Raw genomic sequence first — 17,709 nt, 5'->3', positions numbered from 1 at the left:
TTCCTGCTGAATCAGAAAGGGATGCTTAAAAGAAGACATTTCATTGTGGAAATCCCTTTAAAGATAATTATCACCTTTATGTTGTGGTAATTTATTTTCATGATTTGAAATCATATAAAACAGTGGTCAGGAACTTCAGATGAATGTACATAGGTGACATTCATCCATTTGTTAAAAGTACTTATCTGTGAGAATTCTGAAAGTTTCCATTTTGACCTTTAGATCAGAAGAACCAGAGGAAAAGAAAGCACACACAGAAGATACAACTTCATCATCTACACAGATGATTGATGGTGACTTACAGGCAAATCAAGCTGCATATAATTATAGTGCCTGGTATCAAGTGAGTTTACATAATTATAATTGAATTTTTTGTTAATAGATGTTATTAGAAATGCATAAATGAGGATAGTCTTTTTTTTTTTCCTTTAGGAAAAACAACTCTTTGCTTCGGTTGCAGATTGTATAATACATTGTCTTCTGGTTAAGACTTGGAATTTCAGTAGTGAACACATGCTTGTTTTCTTAAATATACCTGCTTTAATTACATTTTTATATATAGAACTCAGCCATAGTTCTTGTATGCTAACATGTTTGCTTTTTCCTTTCAGTACAACTATCAGAATCCTTGGAATTATGGACAGTATTATCCTCCCCCTCCAACCTGATGGGAAAATTAAATATCAGATGGAGTGTGTGAAAAGTTTGAAATTATTTTTCTTTAATGAGGGATGTAAACATAGCATAAGCTTGTTGTATTTGATAACTTGTCTTCCCTGTTTCTGTGTAACATGATTTGTTCAGTAATAGGGGAAAATGTCACTTAGTAGCTTACCACAGATACTATTTCCTACCATTTATAAAATTTACTTTTTATTGGAGAACTATTTTTTTGATTTTTGCATTAAGTGGTCTAGAATTCTTTTGCAATGCATTTGCAACAGAGTTTTGTAGCCTTAAGGGTAGGGGAAAAAAAACTGACTGCAAATCATGTCAGTGTAGTACAAGGTTCTGAAAATACATAAGGGCTGGTTATTAAGGATTTACCTCCTCAAAAAAAAATGGCTTTTTAACCTTTGCTGACAAGATACTGTCTGTGTGGTTCAATTATCCTTGTGAATTTGGATCGAACAGCAGAAGATACCTATTAAAATATTGTCTTGGAATAGAGATTATAAATGAGGAATTGGAATGTTTGCATCCCTTTAAAAAAATGAAAATCATATCAAAACTTGTTTCAGGAGACTTTGTATTTGGAATATTCATGTTAAAACTTGTGAGCAAGCTTTCATTTTGATCAAACTGATCATCTTCGTTTTTGTAATAAAACTGAAGACTCATCCAATAATTGTTACGAATTTATTGAGGGGGGGAATCACCTAATAATATTAACTTTATATTCACCAGTATTAGTGGTTTATTGGTTTTGAAGTATACTTTTCTTGAATTCATCTATTGTTGACCATTTCTTAGACCTTTTAGCCTTTTGCTTCCTCTCAATCTCTATGCTTTCGCCTTCCTTATACACAAATATTTAAAGATTTTAAGATGATTGTCTCTGGCAAAGCTGTCCAGACAATTTTACTGTTACTCCCAGGTTTGATGAAGTCTTAGTACTGGTTAACCTAATCAGAACATGAATATATTTACACAACACAAATCAAGACATAGGATAAATTTTTATTGAGCCTTTTAGTTTACAACATGAGGTAAAAGGCAAGTCAGTTCTCTTTAAGTGATATTCTACACAGCTGTAGTAAAATATTTTAAACTTCAAGGATTTATAATGGATTACATTTCTTAGAAGTTGGGGATCAAGTAAACAAGTTCTGACTTAACTTCTTGAATTTTCCAGTTGACTCTTCCCTTAAAATAGTAACCAGTTCTAATTAGACACCTAAGTTTCTTCAAGGCCGTGTTTTATTTTTGCTGATGTCTTTACTATTTCAGTCAATATCCACTAATTCCACTTCAAAAATAAGTTTTGCATTTGGTGGAATTCTGTTGAAGAAGTCAAGGTAAATTTGATAAAATCTGCCTCTTCCCTTATTCCCCTTAGTGTAAATTAGAATTATGGGACTTCTCTGGCGGTGCAGTGCTTAAGAATCTGCCTGCCAATGCAGGGGACACGAGCTGGAGCCCTGGTCTGGGAAGATCCCACATGCTGTGGAGCAACTACGCCTGTGCACCACAACTACTGAGCCTGTGCTCTAGAGCCTGCGAGCCACAACTGCTGAGCCCATGCACCACAACTACTGGAGCCCATGCCCTAGAGCCCACCATAATGAATAGTAGCCCCTGCTTGCAGCAGCTTGAGAAAGCCCACGCATAGCAACGAAGACCCAACGCAGCCCCAAATAAACAAATTTATAAAAATAAAATTAGAATTATGTATATTGGATACTGGTAATTAACTCCAAAGGGAGGGCTTTATAGTTGACTCAGGGGCTAGTACATAGGAACCTAGAGGTTCCTAAAAGTATTTTTGTGAATGGAGGTCATAACCTGTCAATAAAGGCTGACTAGATAAATTCAGCTTTAACTAGGATCTTCCTTACCTGGATGCCTCTCTAGTACTGCCAAGTTAGCCACTATTTGATGAAGACTGCTACTCAGTATGCCCCACCCCTGCCCCAAGTGATTTCAATCTAGCTGATTGTGTAAGTTACATTAAATCAAAGTTCATATGAGGTAGTACCTGATATTTGCTGTGAATTTTCAGATGTTGAATTCAGGTAACAGTGATTTTTATCTGACTGGTTTTGAGATACTTCACGAGAGGGAGCTGCAGTTGGCCACGGGATTTTGATAGGCTGAGAAGAAGGCTATTATGTTCCCAAGTAACTGTAATTGATAAGACTAGAAAGGACTTCCAATTTTTTTATCCCCAAACTTACTCTAACTTGTCCAACTTGTCCTCTGGGAATGGAACCAACAACTAAACTACCTTCCTACTTAGCTATTGGATTGTTCTGGTCGTAATAGACTGGAGTCATGGCTCTTCTCTTTTTTTTTAATGTTCACAAATGGGGCCTATCAGAAAAGTACTGTCACTAGTTGTAATCACAAATGCATACACTATGATGTTGGACCTGTGGTCTCCTTCATTTCACAACTGGTGATCCCCAACGTGTTCCATTTCTAAGCTTTGAGTACCCAATTAATTGCCTGAAATCATATGGAAGCATAAAATTACCATGAGCCATATGTGAATCCAACAATTTGCTACAGTTGTTTGTATTGAGCATCTTAACTCCTTTAAATAAACCCTTCAAACATTAATAGTAGCTTTTCAGAGATGGAAATTTAAACCTCAGTTTAGGTCTTGAAAATTAAGAGCTTAAATAGGAAGAAAAAAAGACTCCAGCTCAAGTTAGAATACTTTGTAACAGTAGAAAATATTGTGTATATTGGAGGTGTTGACACAAAAGCATCTAAATATCAGGAAGACTGGTCTGGACAGGATCTCTGACCTAGAGGTTAACCTAGACAGCATTTACATACCTTCAAGTGATCTTTCTTAGTGATTTTTCTTTTAATTACAAAGGAAAAAAGGATACTTGGCATCAGGCTGTCCTTTCTTTCCATAAGCCCATTCTGGTTCAATCTCCAGTCGAGCCTTTTCTCCTTTACTCATAGTCAAGAGTGCTTCATCCCACTAAAGGCAAGAACATAAAATCAAAACTAATGATACTTTACAAAAGCATGCAAAGCCAGAAGAAAGGCAAGATTACATACAAAGTATTCTGTTAGAGGATTTCATGTCCTAAGGTAATGTCCTTGGGTGAGAGTCTCTAAATCTGTCCTTTATTTCCTCAATGAAAAAAGTTAAGGACACATTAAACAATTTTCTAGTGTAAATACTTTTCAAAATGATATAATGTCATTTTGTACAAATTTAGATCTTAGAGCCAAATTACCAAAAACAATATGATGCAAGGATACAGAATATATTACTAGTATCATATACTCTGTTGAAATGTAACAATTACATAAAGCTCAAATGATAGAGATCTGTCACATACTGGAAATTTAAGAGTATGGTTGACTAGAACAAATTTACCAGTAAACATTTTAGTTACAGAAACAAAAATAGCTCAACCTGATATATCAACTTGGTATAATCAGATAGTAGTTAAAAGTGATTTTCAACTAACCTTTAGTTTCAAGATGTTTTATATTCTATTTTGGGCTCTGGATGTGATTGAACAATATTTTAGGTCTTACCACAGGACAAAGAATAACACATTTAGGGTTCTCATAACTGCATTTAAATAGGCGTTTTGGTTATTAATATTTGACGTCCTCCTCTTTCATCTTCTTTTGTACTGTACACTGCAATGGTCAGGTACAGCTCAAGCCTAACTTCCCCTTTTTTCAGAGTTTCCTTCTGTTATCTCTCACATGTAAGGGTGGGTAAAGGCATACTTAACATTTGAAAGATATTTTTGGTGTTTGAGCCTAAATTATGAGAGGTGAGAGGGCCACAGGAAAGACTCCTAGAAGTTTCTATCAGTACTTCAGTGGAACACATATTTTACCTTTCTGAGTCATGTATAAGTGATACAACAGCTATTTAACATTTTATAAGAATCAAATTTAGAAAGCCAAACATTCTGGCAATTACAAAGAAAAAAATAATAAAAGGGGAAGGCATGGAAGGAAATAATATTTGAGTCTCTATTCACTTTAAGTTATACCTATTTAATCTTTTTTTAAAAAAAATTTATTATTTATTTTTGGTTGCATTGGGTCTTTGTTGCTGTGTGCGGGCTTTCTAGTTGCGGCGAGCAGGGTCTACTCTTTGTTGTGGTGCAGGGGCTTCTCATTGCGGAGGCTTCTCTTGTTGTGCAGCACGGGCTCTAGGCATGCGGCCTTCAGTAGTTGTGGCACATGGGCTCAGTAGTTGTGGTGCATGGGCTTAGTTGCTCCACGGCACGTGGGATCTTCCCAGACCAGGGCTCGAACCCTTGTCCCCTGCATTGGCAGGCGGGTTCTTAACCATTGTGCCACCAGGGAAGCCCCCCACTTAATTTTTTAGCAACCTTGAGGTAGGCTGTACTGTCTGAGATCCAGAGAATGTAATTTGTGCCAGATCAGTTAGCAATGATAGCACTTGATTTGTGAGACTCGAAAGATTGTTTTCATCCTATTCTCAAACCTAATTCTTTATGTTACCATACCACAAGTAGCGTGTGCCAGAATATCTACTGGTTCATGGCCAGTTTTTACTTACTCCTCTGATAACTTTTCCTATCCCAACCTTAAAACTTAAAGGCTTGGCATTTTTCTTCTTCTTTGAACCTGTAAAACAGATTTTCTTTATAATTAATAATGAAGTTAAGTTCCAATTGAAAAACACAGTGATTTAAGTCTTTAAATTGATTTCAGAACTTACCATGCTATGCATCTGAAAAGAAATAAAAATTCAGAAAGCCAAGTAATTCATCAAGAAAATTTTGGATGTAAAAATAATTATGGTCTAAAGGAGGGAGACGGAAAGGACCTATATTTACACCATTAAAATAACACTATTCTGTGAAATACAAAAGCCGGAATTGGGGGCATTAACAAAGTGTAGACTAAGCTTCTTTATTTTTTGCTTTTCAATGACCAAAAGGTCTTCATTTACACCCAGCCAAGTAGTGAACTGAAAACCTTTTACAAGTAAATCACAGGTGTAAAAGACTTCTGGAAAAAAAATGACAGCCAAGAAAAAGGTACTGCCAACACAAATATTTGGCGTGCCCTAAAGCCAAAGAGATAAGATTACATTTAGACTTACTCGTTTGAATATTAGTATCAAAAACAGTCCCATCCTGTAGTGTTCCTGTATACCAGCAGTGAACAATATCTCCCTTTTTGGGAAAGTTGGTTTTATCTCCTTTTTTAAGAACAGATTTTGTATATTTTGGTGGACCCTAGAAACAAAAACAACACACACATGGAGTTGTTAATTCATGTCCTTTTTTTAGAAGGATGACAAAGAGAATACTTATACAGCCAACTGTAACCTAAGTCCAGTCACAAGAATTTCACAGATTTGGTAACAAACTTTTGCCTCTGCTTCACCACTGAGTTAAAAAACTATCTCATTTCAAGTCTGTGATGAGAATATTAGTAACTAGCACACCTATAATTTCAAAAAACTTCCAGCTTCTTTGGAAACCAATGTTCTTTTGACAAGATTAATTATTCATCAAACCATAAAATGAATCCAGTTGTTTTCCAAGGTTAGAAATATCATTACATTTTAATTCCTATAAAATTATAAGGCATTAAATCATTGTGACATCTTTTCAAAGATTTGAGTTGTGTTATGTGTTAGCACCAATAATTGGCATTACTAAATACTTGAATTATATCCAATTAGAATAAATACAAGTAATATTGCATCTGTTCCTGGACTTGAATTGAAAATAAGTTCACACAATGAATGGAATTATCTATAGAAATTACCATAAGAGGCATATTTCCTAGAACAAAGCAGGATTATCAGGGTCTTTTTTTTTTTTTTTTAAAGCTAAGGGTTAATCTAATCATTAGTGAGGAATCTATGAGAGGAAAGCAATTTCCTAGGCAAACTTAAGAATATATAGAATTTTATACTACAGAACATTCCAAATGTTTTACAGAAACTAACTCTCCATTATGAGGTAGGTACTATTATTATCGCTGTTTTACAGATAAGGAAAAAAAAGGATAGAGTGGATAAGTAACCTGCTTAAGGTCCTAGAGCTCCAAAGTGGCTGTGTAGGATTGGAAACCAGGCAGCCTGGTTATAAAGCCCAAGCTCTTAACCACTTTACTACCGCTCAAGCACATATGCAATGTCAGGTATTAATACTAATCATTTTGTTATGTCCATTCATTTAACCATACAGCAACCTGGCAGTTCTTTCCCCATCTTTTATAGAGAAAGTAGTGAGGCCTGGATAGGGTATAAAGCCCTATGCAATTCAGAGTCTTAAGGATTAGAACTTTCAGCTAAAGCTAGGCTGCCTCCCTAAGTCAAAAGAAAGTCCCATCTATAGCTTGAATACAAAATGTATTACAAAAGTAAGCATCAACTTTCTTCCTGACCCATTCCAAGCTTGTTTTAGTGAGACGTTACTTTAGAAGTCTACTGCTAGTAGTGTAAACTGGTGCCATCTCTTTGGAATGCAATTTTAAAATGTTAAAAGTATGATAATTCTCTTTATACAAATATATACTAAAGAAGTAATTTGAAACTTAGGAAAAAATCTTTATGCAGTTATTCCATACACTATTATACATAATGGCAAAATAAAACCACACATTTATGGTAATAGTTTTTAGTAATGTGGAAGAATTCTTATAAGATTATAAGAAAAATCAGTAGAAAGTTCTACAGTAAAACCTCAACTATTTCAATAAATATACACACAGAAAATATTCAAAAATATTCTGAAATGTTAAACATTCATTTCTAGGTGTTGGAACTGTTTTCTCTATCCTTTTCTGTTATATCAGAAAAATAAATGATTTTTAAGGAATATAGTTGACTTGACAAAAACTGTTAACATATATCCCAAATTTGAAAATAATTTTAATTTAAAACATTTAAAAGCCACAAAATGAGGATGACAATATACGTATATTATGTGAGAATATCAGAATATCAAGACTTTATTAAAGAAATTACAGAAAACTATTGAGTGGATAAGATACGATTAGCAAATAATAGCCACATTTTAAAACTTAATGTCGGGCTTCCCTGGTGGTGCAGTTGTTGAGAACCTGCCTGCCAATGCAGGGGACACGGGTTCGAGCCCTGGTCTGGGAAGGTACCACAGGCCGCAGAGCAACTAAGCCTGTGCACCACGGCTACTGAGCCTGCGCGTCTGGAGCCTGTGCTCCGCAACAAGAGAAGACCGCGACAGTGAGAGGCCCACGCACCGCGATGAAGAGTGGCCCTTGCTCTCCACAACTAGAGAAAGCCCTCGCATAGAAACGAAGACCCAACACAGCCATAAGTAAGTAAGTAAGTAAGTAAATAAATAAATAAATAAATAAACACCAATGTCATTCCATTATTTTCCCATTTGTTGTACCACGTTGCTTGGGCATGTTGTGTTACCTACATTAGAGGTCCTAGTATAATGCAAACACAAATTGGTGGCTACATCTCAGTCTTAACAGTGAAGGCGCAATCTGCCTACTTGGGGCCTCAATTTCAGTGTTTAACAAAATGTCTTTTATGGATCACCCATTCCTTGGCATTGTTGGAAGAAAAGGGCCTAATATAATTAAGTTTGGGAAATACTGCATTCAAGTTAAATATGCCTCTTTTACATAACTTCTCAGAGCTAATTATGCATTAGCTAATATACACTGTGAATCTTCGAGTAGGAGACACAAGGTACAGCTTTTGATGACACATGAAAACAACCTGGAACTTCTGGGACCTATAAAACACACTTTGTAAAATGGTGGATCTCATTTTGGGTTTCATTGCAAGAACCTGATTGCTTCATGGTGGGAGGTCAGATCAGTCCCAAGCTATCCTGGAGTTAATGTGCTTGAATGGACCTGGCTTTTAGGTAATTTCCTGGCTTTGCAGCAATTTCTTGGTCCAGAGTGAGGAAAAGAACTACATTCCTGAGACTGGGTCTGAGCTAGAAACTTCTAGACACAGATAAAGGAACTTTTGAGAGTAATCATCATAGCTGCAATTAATTAGATCACGGCATAGCCCCTGAAAATGAGAGTACAGTTGACCCTTGAACACTTTGGGTGTTACGGGTGCCAACCCTTCCTGCAGTCCAAAATCCATGTATAACTTATAGTTGGCCCTCCCTTTACATGATTCCTCTGTATTCATGGTTCTGCGTCCGCAGATTCAACCAACTAAGGATTGAGGGTCATGGAGTACTGCAGTATTTACTACTGGAAAAAATCTGCATTTTATAAAGGACCCATGCAGTTCAAACCCATGTTGTTCAACGGTCAACTGTATATTACATAATTATTCTTAATTCAAGAAATATTTGAGCATGTTCTATATATCAGGAACTAGAGATAACACAGCTGAGCTGGCAGACATGGTTCTGGCCCTCCCTCTAACAGAGAATATAGGTGTGTGTTAGGAGACCTAAAGAGGAAGCACAGGGTGCCAACATGAGAAGGACACAGTAGACAACGGGCAGACATCTGTGACCAAAGAAGAATATTTCTGTAGAAGTAGTAAATATGGAGCTAGGCAGGGGCCAGATACTGGAAGGTTTTGAATGCCAAAAATGCAATCCAATAGAAAGCCAATGAGTCACAAATGTAATTTTAAGTTGTCTAGTTGCTGCATTAATATTATTTCAACATGTAATCAATATAAAAATGTTGAGATATTTTACATTTAAAAAAATCATATTAAAACTTTGAAATTGCATATTTTATACTTAGGGCACATTTTAATTCAGAGTGGCCACAAAGTGCTCAGCAGCCACATATGGCTAGTGACTACTGTATTGGACAGTGCAGCTCTAGACAGTATAGAGTTACTGAAGATTTTTGAGTAGGGTGCAGTTTGCAAAATATTTTAGAAAACTTACTAGAACAGCCATTTGGGGGCTGAATGATGATGAAAGAGCATGAAGGCAGATTAGTGACTTTTTCTACACTCCAGGTCTGAGGCCTTGGAATGCTTGAGAATCAAAAAGGAATGGATGAAGATGTGAAAAAGATGTTTGAGAGCCTTAGATCTGAGGGAGACATGAAAAGGAAAAAGAAAACCAAAGATCAGAGAAATTTTAAACTGGGAAGAAGAGAATGGTTACAACTATGTATGTTAATATTTTGGTAAAATAGAACACAAGAGTATATAATGAGAAAGGAATAAGAGAAGGTTGAGAACTTCTGGAAAAATGTCAAGTTGTTTATGTGGATGGGGAATTGAGCGAGGGATAGTATGAAAGCTGCTGAATAGCAGTGAAACTGGAAACCATGCTTGTCTGATATTAAGCATTAATTTATACAAAGCCCAGTAAAAAGTTTGATGATTATTTTTCTTCACAGTACTTGCTCTGCAGTCCTGAAGCATGAACAGAGAAAGCAGACAGCAGGGACCAGCAAAGTACTGGTCAAGAAGTTATGGAATCTAGGCAGGAAGACAATGAGTACATAAAAAAGAGGGCTCACACTGACCAGTTAAATGAAATGAAAAGACGTCTTAAAGAAAACGATATAGTTTAGGACTCTCACGAAATCTCTCTAAACTGCCTCCAGCCCTTACAGCTTTTACTTTATTTGTAATGCTCTTTTTCTTAATCTCTTGATATATTATCTGCTACCTCATACGTCCCTTACTCTAATTTTCTGGAATACTCTTTCTGGAAGATAAACTATGTTGCCAACTGCTTTTGTAACCCTTCTAATAATTATTATACCTCTATTTACCTTAGTAGCTGCTCAATATTTGCCCAGTATATAAAACATTTATCAAATTATTATTATTACTGTCACTGATACTAACACTGGTAGGAATGAGTGAGCTTAGTTGTTAGCAAGATATTATCAAAAGTGGCAAGATAATAATCCATTTAGCTCTACTGAAGCTTTTCAAAGAGCTGTCCTTAGCTCTACTAAGGCTGTCCATTTACAGAAATAGTTTTTTTTTTTTTAATGCAGACACTGGTGGAAAAATGTTTTATTTTTTTGAATTTTTGAATTTTATTTCATTTATTTTTTTATACAGCAGGTTCTTATTAGTTATCCATTTTATACATATTAGTGTATGTATGTCAATCCCAATCTCCCAATTTCAGAAATAGTTTTATCTGGCTCTTCAAACCTTAGTACCAAAATATAAAACCTGGGCTGGGAAAGATGAGACAGATGAACCCACACCCTGCAGCCAGGCCCGAATTAACTATTTATATTGCCTAGGACAACATGTACATCAGAAAAAGCTAAAAATAATCAAAAGGAAGTTTCTTTCACTCAGTCCAACTTGGCTATAGAATAGGCCCTTAAAATAGCTTTGAAAGCTCAGAAGTTCTGGCCAGACATAGAGGCAATATAAAATACAAAGCTAGGGCTTCTATGGTGGCACAGTGGTTAAGAATCTGCCTGCCAAGGCAGGGGACACGGGTTCGAGCCCTGGCCTGGGAAGATCCCGCATCCCGTGGAGCAACTAAGCCCGTACACCACAACTACTGAGCCTGTACTCCAGAGCCCACAAGCCATAACTACTGAGCCCACGTGCCTAGAGCCCGTGCCCCGCGACAAGAGAAGCCACTGCAATGAGAAGCCCGCGCACCGCAAGGAAGAGTAGCCCCCACTCACGGCAACTAGAGAAAGCCCACGTGCAGCAACGAAGACCCAACGCAGCCAATAATAAATAAATTGATTAAAACAAACAAACAAACAAACAAAACCAATGTACTGATTTGGCCCTATGAGTGAGAACATGTTTAAAAAAGAAAAAACTAGAGGTATTTCACAGGAAAGGCTTACTAACTGTAAAGCACTGGTTCTTAGGTTTTTTTTTTCCCTTATTGAGTACACCCAAGGGAGATAACCCACTCCATATTAGTGTTTGGCTCACTGAAAGTGGCCACCCCTTTTTATGAGAAGTCAGTGCTGTAAAGCAAATACTTTTTCTCAAATTCACATGCGAAATCAAGTAAGAATACATTCTATACATACCTCATCCAGAGTCTCTTCAGACTTGGTTTCTTTGGGTTTATCTTCATTAAGCTTCACATTTTTCACCTGCTCAGACACTTTGCTTATACTTTCAGTACCCTTGAAACGCTGTAAGGAAAATGGTCTAATGTTTATCATATTCATGTCTGGCTAAGAACAAAGGAAGAATCTTCTATTAAGCATTTTAATCAACAAATTATGAATCTCAAACTATCTCACAAAATAAATTCTGTAATGAGACCTGTAACCTTTAGAAAGACCAATTCAGACTCAGAGATATGAATACTATTCAATCAATTCCTTAATAAAGATTCTCTTTTTTTTTGTGGAAGGTGGTCATTTCATAGTTAACATATATTGGAGAATTTCTTAAAATTTGCTTTTCTAAAGGCTCAGCCTAGGTCTAACCAAGAATTTAAATACATTAATGAAATGCAACTTACTTTAGATTTATAACTTTTCAGTGTCCTTAAAAATCTGTTCCCTTTCAAAATATCAAAACATCCTGCCATATTACAGATTACCCATGCTAAATTTGACAGTCCATTTATGATTATAGTTAAGAAAAAGTACAGGTGGAAAAATGTCAACATATTCTGCAAATAAATGCATTTAAAGCTTCTTTTGGGGAATAAAATATCTAAAATGATATTCTGGTAATAAAATGTAACAATACTCACCTTACTTTCAAAAAGATGGTTATAGGCTGTAACCAAATGGTCCTTGTTAGCAGTCTTGGCCACATTTTTAATGTTTCCTAATAACTTATGTTCTGCAAGAAACTATAAAGAAAAAAGCTGGTTAGTCAAAATAATTTCCCTCATGTAAGAAAGGGTCTAAAATTAGAAAATGAACTTTTGAGTTAGAAATTATGTTTTCAATCATACTATTGATAAAAGAAATGAAATATTACATTTTATGCTCTACTTCATAACAAAAATAAGATTTAAGGAATATTAAAAAAACCATATTGGGTAATTATAAGAAATACTCAAAGATTAGAACTGTAATATTGCATAGTGGTTACACTGGTGTGTACTAACCCTTTTCCCATCATGGAACTCACGGAAGAGCACACTTACACAGCAAGCACATTTTAGTAACTGGGCAAAGTTGCTCCTGGCAGGATGTTACTTGGCCCGTGCCCTGGGAGCCTCCAGCCATGTTGGGTATTTCTATCTTGACGTACCTGTAACCCATTCTTGGCACACCCAGAAACACTGTTACACAATGCTGGATATATAGTGTTCAAATGTATAGGCTGTGGTGTCAGACCATCTGGGTTAAAATCCTAGCTGTCTGATTTTAGACAAGGGACTAAGCTTTCCTAAAGACTCAGTTTCTGCATCACAGTGAAAGATTAATAACAGCATCTTATGTCAGAGGCTTCTTATAAGGGTAAATGTAATAAACCATTTCCAGTCACACGGTAAGAACTCAATACATATTACCTATTTGATTAATAAAATAATGTATTTAATAACTCTAACAGTAGAATTCCATTTCTCTCAAATATAAGACTAAACAGATGAATACTGAAATACTACTACTGAAATATCAAATCATCAAAATCATGTACCTTCATCTCAAAATCATGTACATGTTCTCCTTACTTTATTCTTCCTTTTCTACCTGTGGTCCTTGCTTGATTCCTCATTTTGTTACTTTCACAACGTTGTCCTCTGGCATCTTTTAATCTTTCTAACCTTCTAACCTTACAATAAAGCAGTTTTTCTGAAACTATCACTATTGCATTTTTCTCTCACGCTTAGAGAGAAATGTTCTAAATGATAAAGCCTCATGGGAAAGGCTATTTTGATTAAATAGAAGCAATCAGTTACTTTAGCACTGTTGTGATTTCTTTAGCAAGTTTTCAGAAAGATATCCAAAATATAAACATTTCCATGATATCTTATGATCAATAAAATAGTGATTGTCAAATATAGGTTTACATATGTGAATGAACACTGGAAAATATGCATGTAAAAGATTAGTATACTAGTATTAGTATCTTAGTATTCTGACAAGCCAAGTCTCTTGAAATTGTCCAACGTGGGCCAGTTTTACATTAGATTCCACCTTGGGATGATTTGTTTTATAAGAATTTGATGAATATAGTACAGTTTTGAGGCATTACACGTTAATAAATGATATATCTACTCTATTGTTTCAGTGAAATGTGGATTGGCTTAAGAGAAAATAATTCCACTAAAATAGTAAAATGGTATAAAATGGTGTCTCTGAGGCATGATCTTTCATTTTCACCCTTGTATCCCCAAACACTGAGTACGGTTCTTGCTGTAGATGTTGTATAAGTATTTGCTGATGTCAAAATTATTATTCAGGAGGGAGATTATTGGAAATGAAGTTAAAAATCGTAGATAAACCACATTTAGACCACTGCTATTTCTGATAAGTGGGAGATGCTGCGGGCACACAAACTGTACAGTCGTTCTGCAATTTAAGGAGATATGAATTATATTAATTTCCGAAGGAAAAAAAGCCGTCTGACAAAAATAACTTGTGACTACAGAGAGTGGTTAAGATGGAGACTGTGCTGGGCGTAAAAGTAGGAAGAATGCCAAATAGATTTCTTGGTCTGTTTATAACAATAGGAGACCACTGTACCCGAAATACTCAAGTAACTCCCCTAAATATACAGGTGAAAAGGTCATTTAATGGGTAGATATTTTAAAAGTTAAACAGCGAGACTGTAAAAAAATCACACTTATTAGTGTTCAGTGCTTGGTAATTGATGAGAAAAGCAAATCGCGCCATCGTTCCCACCGAAATCTTCACATCCCTTCTCATTTCCCTAACAGCCCACACTCCCCGCCAGGGATCTATCTCACGCAAGCCTCCAGTCCTCGGGCCCCCGTCTCAACCCCCAAAATCTACTGGGCTCCTTTTTTTCACAGCCTCCACCTCACTCAAGCATCTCAATGAGGTCCTAAATCTGCTACTGCTGCGTGCCGCAAGAGGTAAAGTTGCTCCACCCGCCCAAGTAGGGCCGGCTCGAGGGGCGGGAGCGTGGCTCGGGAGCGCACGCGGGACCTCTCCGGCCTTCCAGGCCACCGGCCGCTGGAGAGCGAGGGCGGGGGCACCGAGGAATACGGAATGTATGGGCATCTACGGGGGGGTGAAGTGTCCCTCAGCCGCACCAGCCCGGCCGCCCCGCCGCCTCCGGTACCGAATCTGAACCGTGATCCTGCAGAAACTTGATAATGTCCTTCTTAGGGAGCTGCTCGCTGCGCAGCTGCTCCACGGTCCAGGCCCGCTGTGGAACCGCCGCCGCCATCTTCCCCCGCTGCCTCCGCTTTACTGAGCCAGCCCGCCTGGGTTCGGCATCGCCCCGCCCCAGAGGCGTGGCTCTGCTCGGAGCTCGAGGGGGCGGGGTCACGGCGCTACCCTGCAGGATTGGGGCCAGTGTTTGAGTGACGTCAAGGCTGTGCTTCGCGGGCGTCTTTGTTGAGTCCGGGGTAAAACCCGCCGATGTGGCCCTGGCAGCCGACTACGCAGAAATCCATAAGCTGTCAGCTGCTCTTAATTGGAATCCTTGTGAGGCGACGACCTCCGATAGTAGTGATTGTTTACCAGCCATTACCCACACTTGTTTATTACCGACAAGCTGCTATGCATTTAAAGTCTTTAATCTGTTTTAAGGAAACAAAAGCATTCAGACATCTAATCTCATTTTATCTAGTTCTAGCCTAAAGATTCACATCTGACTTGGCTCAGTCCTTGTCCATCAGAACAACCTATATTCCACCACTTTCCTTTTAAAACTCACACAAATTAAACTAAAATACAACCGGTTCCCTTCCCCCTCCCAAATACAAACGTGATAAACAGCATGTCTAAAAGCAAGTCCAGACACTTGACCATATAAAACAATGTAAAGTGGCTACACGCAGGATGGCTCTTGCTGATGGTGGCGATGAGGGGGTGACATTATTAGTGGTCCAAACAACCTCGTGATGTGTGTGTACTTTTCCTCAATACACGAAGAAACAAATCTACAGAGGTTACTCGAAGTCGCCACTTTTATAGGGGAGAAGCCGGGAATTGTATCCAAGTCTGAGGTAGAATGCTATCGCTAGAGTAGAATAATATCACCCCGACGCTTACTGCTCTATATCATTTATGAAGATGTAATGGTGGAGCATCAGAACGCCTTGCTTTTTTTTCCTTCGGATTTTCCAACGAATATCAAGCCCAAACCATTCACTTCCCTTTTAACAATACAAAATATTAAGATAATGGGGCTTCCATGGTGGCGCAGTGGTTGAGAGTCCGCTGCCGATGCAGGGGATACGGGCTCGTGCCCCGGTCCGCGAAGATCCCACATGCCGCGGAGCGGCTGGGGCCGTGAGCCATGGCCGCTGAGCCTGCGCGTCCGGAGCCTGTGCTCCGCAACGGGAGAGGCCCGCGTACCGCAAAAAAAAAAAAAAGATAATGGGTTGCCACTCCTGAAAAAGAGACCTGGCGTTTTGTTTTCTCAGCCTGGATAGAGAAATAAGACACGTTTTTAAATTTTATCTAAATATGTTTGTTTTTCACCTCATCTTCCGATTTAAAAACATGGCCAACCACAAGGAATAAGGCAAGTTAGACTCTCAATAACGTTGAGTTAAAAAAAAAATGGGTATCCATTGTTTCTGGACCTCAAGTTTATTTATTGTATCATTTTAAGAGGCATCAATTTCGCAATGATGCCAGGACACCTCGTCATTAGAAACGGAACCCAACTTTAGAGTTGATAAGCAATTGACAAGGGGACCGAATTTGCGGTGGTTCCATAACAACGCGCATGCGTCTCCTAGAGGGCCACGGGGTTTCCGGGAAGCCAGCCAATCATTTTCCCCACGCAAACTCAGTGGCGGCACTTTCAACTGGATTAACAGGCCTCAATCCCGCCTTCTAGTTCTAGTGTTTTTTATGCGAAGATAACCGATGGGGGCTGGAACGGAGGCTGTTGAGCTGCAACAGCTGCTGGCGTCTGAGAGAAGCCTTCGGTGGTCTTCGGCCTAATGAGCGGGCGACAAAGAACGCTTTTTCAGACGTGGGGCTCAAGAGTCTCCCGATCCACTGGGGCTCCGAGTTGCAGCTCTGGAACTGAGCGGCCTCAGAGCCCTGGCATCTCCGGGGCGAGTTTTCCTGCAGCGGCACAGGCAGCAGAGGCGGCGGAGGCGACAGAGGCTCAGCCCGAGTCGGACGATGATGTGTTGCTGGTCGCGGTGTACGAAGCAGAGCGGCAGCTGAGTCTAGAGAATGGCGGGTTCTGCACCTCAGCGGGCGCCCTGTGGATTTACCCTACTAATTGCCCGGTGCGGGACTACCAGCTGCACATCGCCAGGACCGCTCTGTTCTGCAACACGCTGGTGTGTCTGCCTACCGGCTTGGGAAAGACCTTTATTGCCGCCGTAGTCATGTACAATTTCTACCGCTGGTTCCCCTCCGGCAAGGTTGTCTTCATGGCCCCCACGAAACCTTTGGTGACGCAGCAGATCGAGGCTTGCTACCGGGTGATGGGTATCCCGCAGTCCCACATGGCCGAAATGACAGGTATCTTAGAAGCAGTGGGCTAATGTGAAATTAAGAGCTGGGACCCAGGGAAAAGTATGCGTTCTGGGAAATAGCGTTAAAGGAATTCCTGACCCGTGTGGAATAGTCCCCAGATCACAATATGCTTATTTTACGTCTTATCCCTTGAAACATCATCTACTTGTAGCAAGTCCAGCTATAATGAATAGGGTTGCTTTATTCAATCTTCAGAGAATTCTTGTATCTTGTCAAAACATTTTGAAGTGATTATGTGTGTATACCCCATCGGTAAGTGAACATGAGTCTCTTCCGCAGAAGGATTTCCCAGTTGAAGAATTTTGTTCTCTTCAAATATTATGTCATTTTGTAGGAATTCTTTAATGGCAGTCTAGTCGTGGTTTTCGGTAAAAGCCAGCATTGACATTTGGACCACAACAAATCTTTAAAATGCATTCCCATGATTTGTCCAATTATCATCTTGAAAGCACATTACCAAAGCAG

The 17,709-nt window shown here is 38.5% G+C and overlaps 3 protein-coding genes across 4 annotated transcripts in view; 2 read left to right on the top strand and 1 right to left on the bottom strand.

Annotated features, from left to right (window-relative positions):
• Positions 1–1,344, top strand: part of PRPF39 (pre-mRNA processing factor 39) — a 37,707-nt gene extending 36,363 nt beyond the window's left edge. The window contains exons 13-14 of one of the 2 annotated variants that reach the window (XR_457113.1): positions 223–343; positions 612–1,344. Coding sequence is in view for 1 of the 2 variants with exons in the window: in XM_007467370.1 (XP_007467432.1) it covers positions 217–343; positions 612–668 (184 nt within the window). In the remaining variant the exon portion in view is untranslated. Of the gene's footprint in view, positions 1–216; positions 344–611 lie in introns of both variants that reach the window. The other variant, XM_007467370.1, reaches the window with a different exon arrangement.
• A 316-nt stretch (positions 1,345–1,660) lies between these two features.
• On the bottom strand, positions 1,661–15,310 carry FKBP3 (FKBP prolyl isomerase 3). Its single transcript, XM_007467369.1, has 7 exons — positions 14,855–15,310; positions 12,345–12,446; positions 11,665–11,772; positions 5,786–5,921; positions 5,237–5,304; positions 3,561–3,658; positions 1,661–2,001 (listed from the first exon to the last, which is right to left on the bottom strand). The coding sequence occupies exons 1-7, from the start codon at positions 14,960–14,962 to the stop codon at positions 1,947–1,949; spliced, it is 675 nt and encodes a 224-aa protein (XP_007467431.1). The 5' UTR covers positions 14,963–15,310; the 3' UTR covers positions 1,661–1,946.
• Positions 15,311–16,595: 1,285 nt separating this feature from the next.
• The window catches only part of FANCM (FA complementation group M), a 54,932-nt gene continuing 53,818 nt past the window's right edge, over positions 16,596–17,709 (top strand). The window contains 1 exon segment of the mRNA XM_007467368.1: positions 16,596–17,229. Coding sequence (XP_007467430.1) covers positions 16,695–17,229 — 535 coding nt within the window. The 5' untranslated portion in view covers positions 16,596–16,694.

This window comes from Lipotes vexillifer, unplaced genomic scaffold (assembly GCF_000442215.2).
Source record: "Lipotes vexillifer unplaced genomic scaffold, Lipotes_vexillifer_v1.1 scaffold190, whole genome shotgun sequence".
Taxonomy (NCBI): Eukaryota; Metazoa; Chordata; class Mammalia; order Artiodactyla; family Lipotidae; genus Lipotes; species Lipotes vexillifer.
This window is presented reverse-complemented; position numbering and strand designations above follow the sequence as displayed.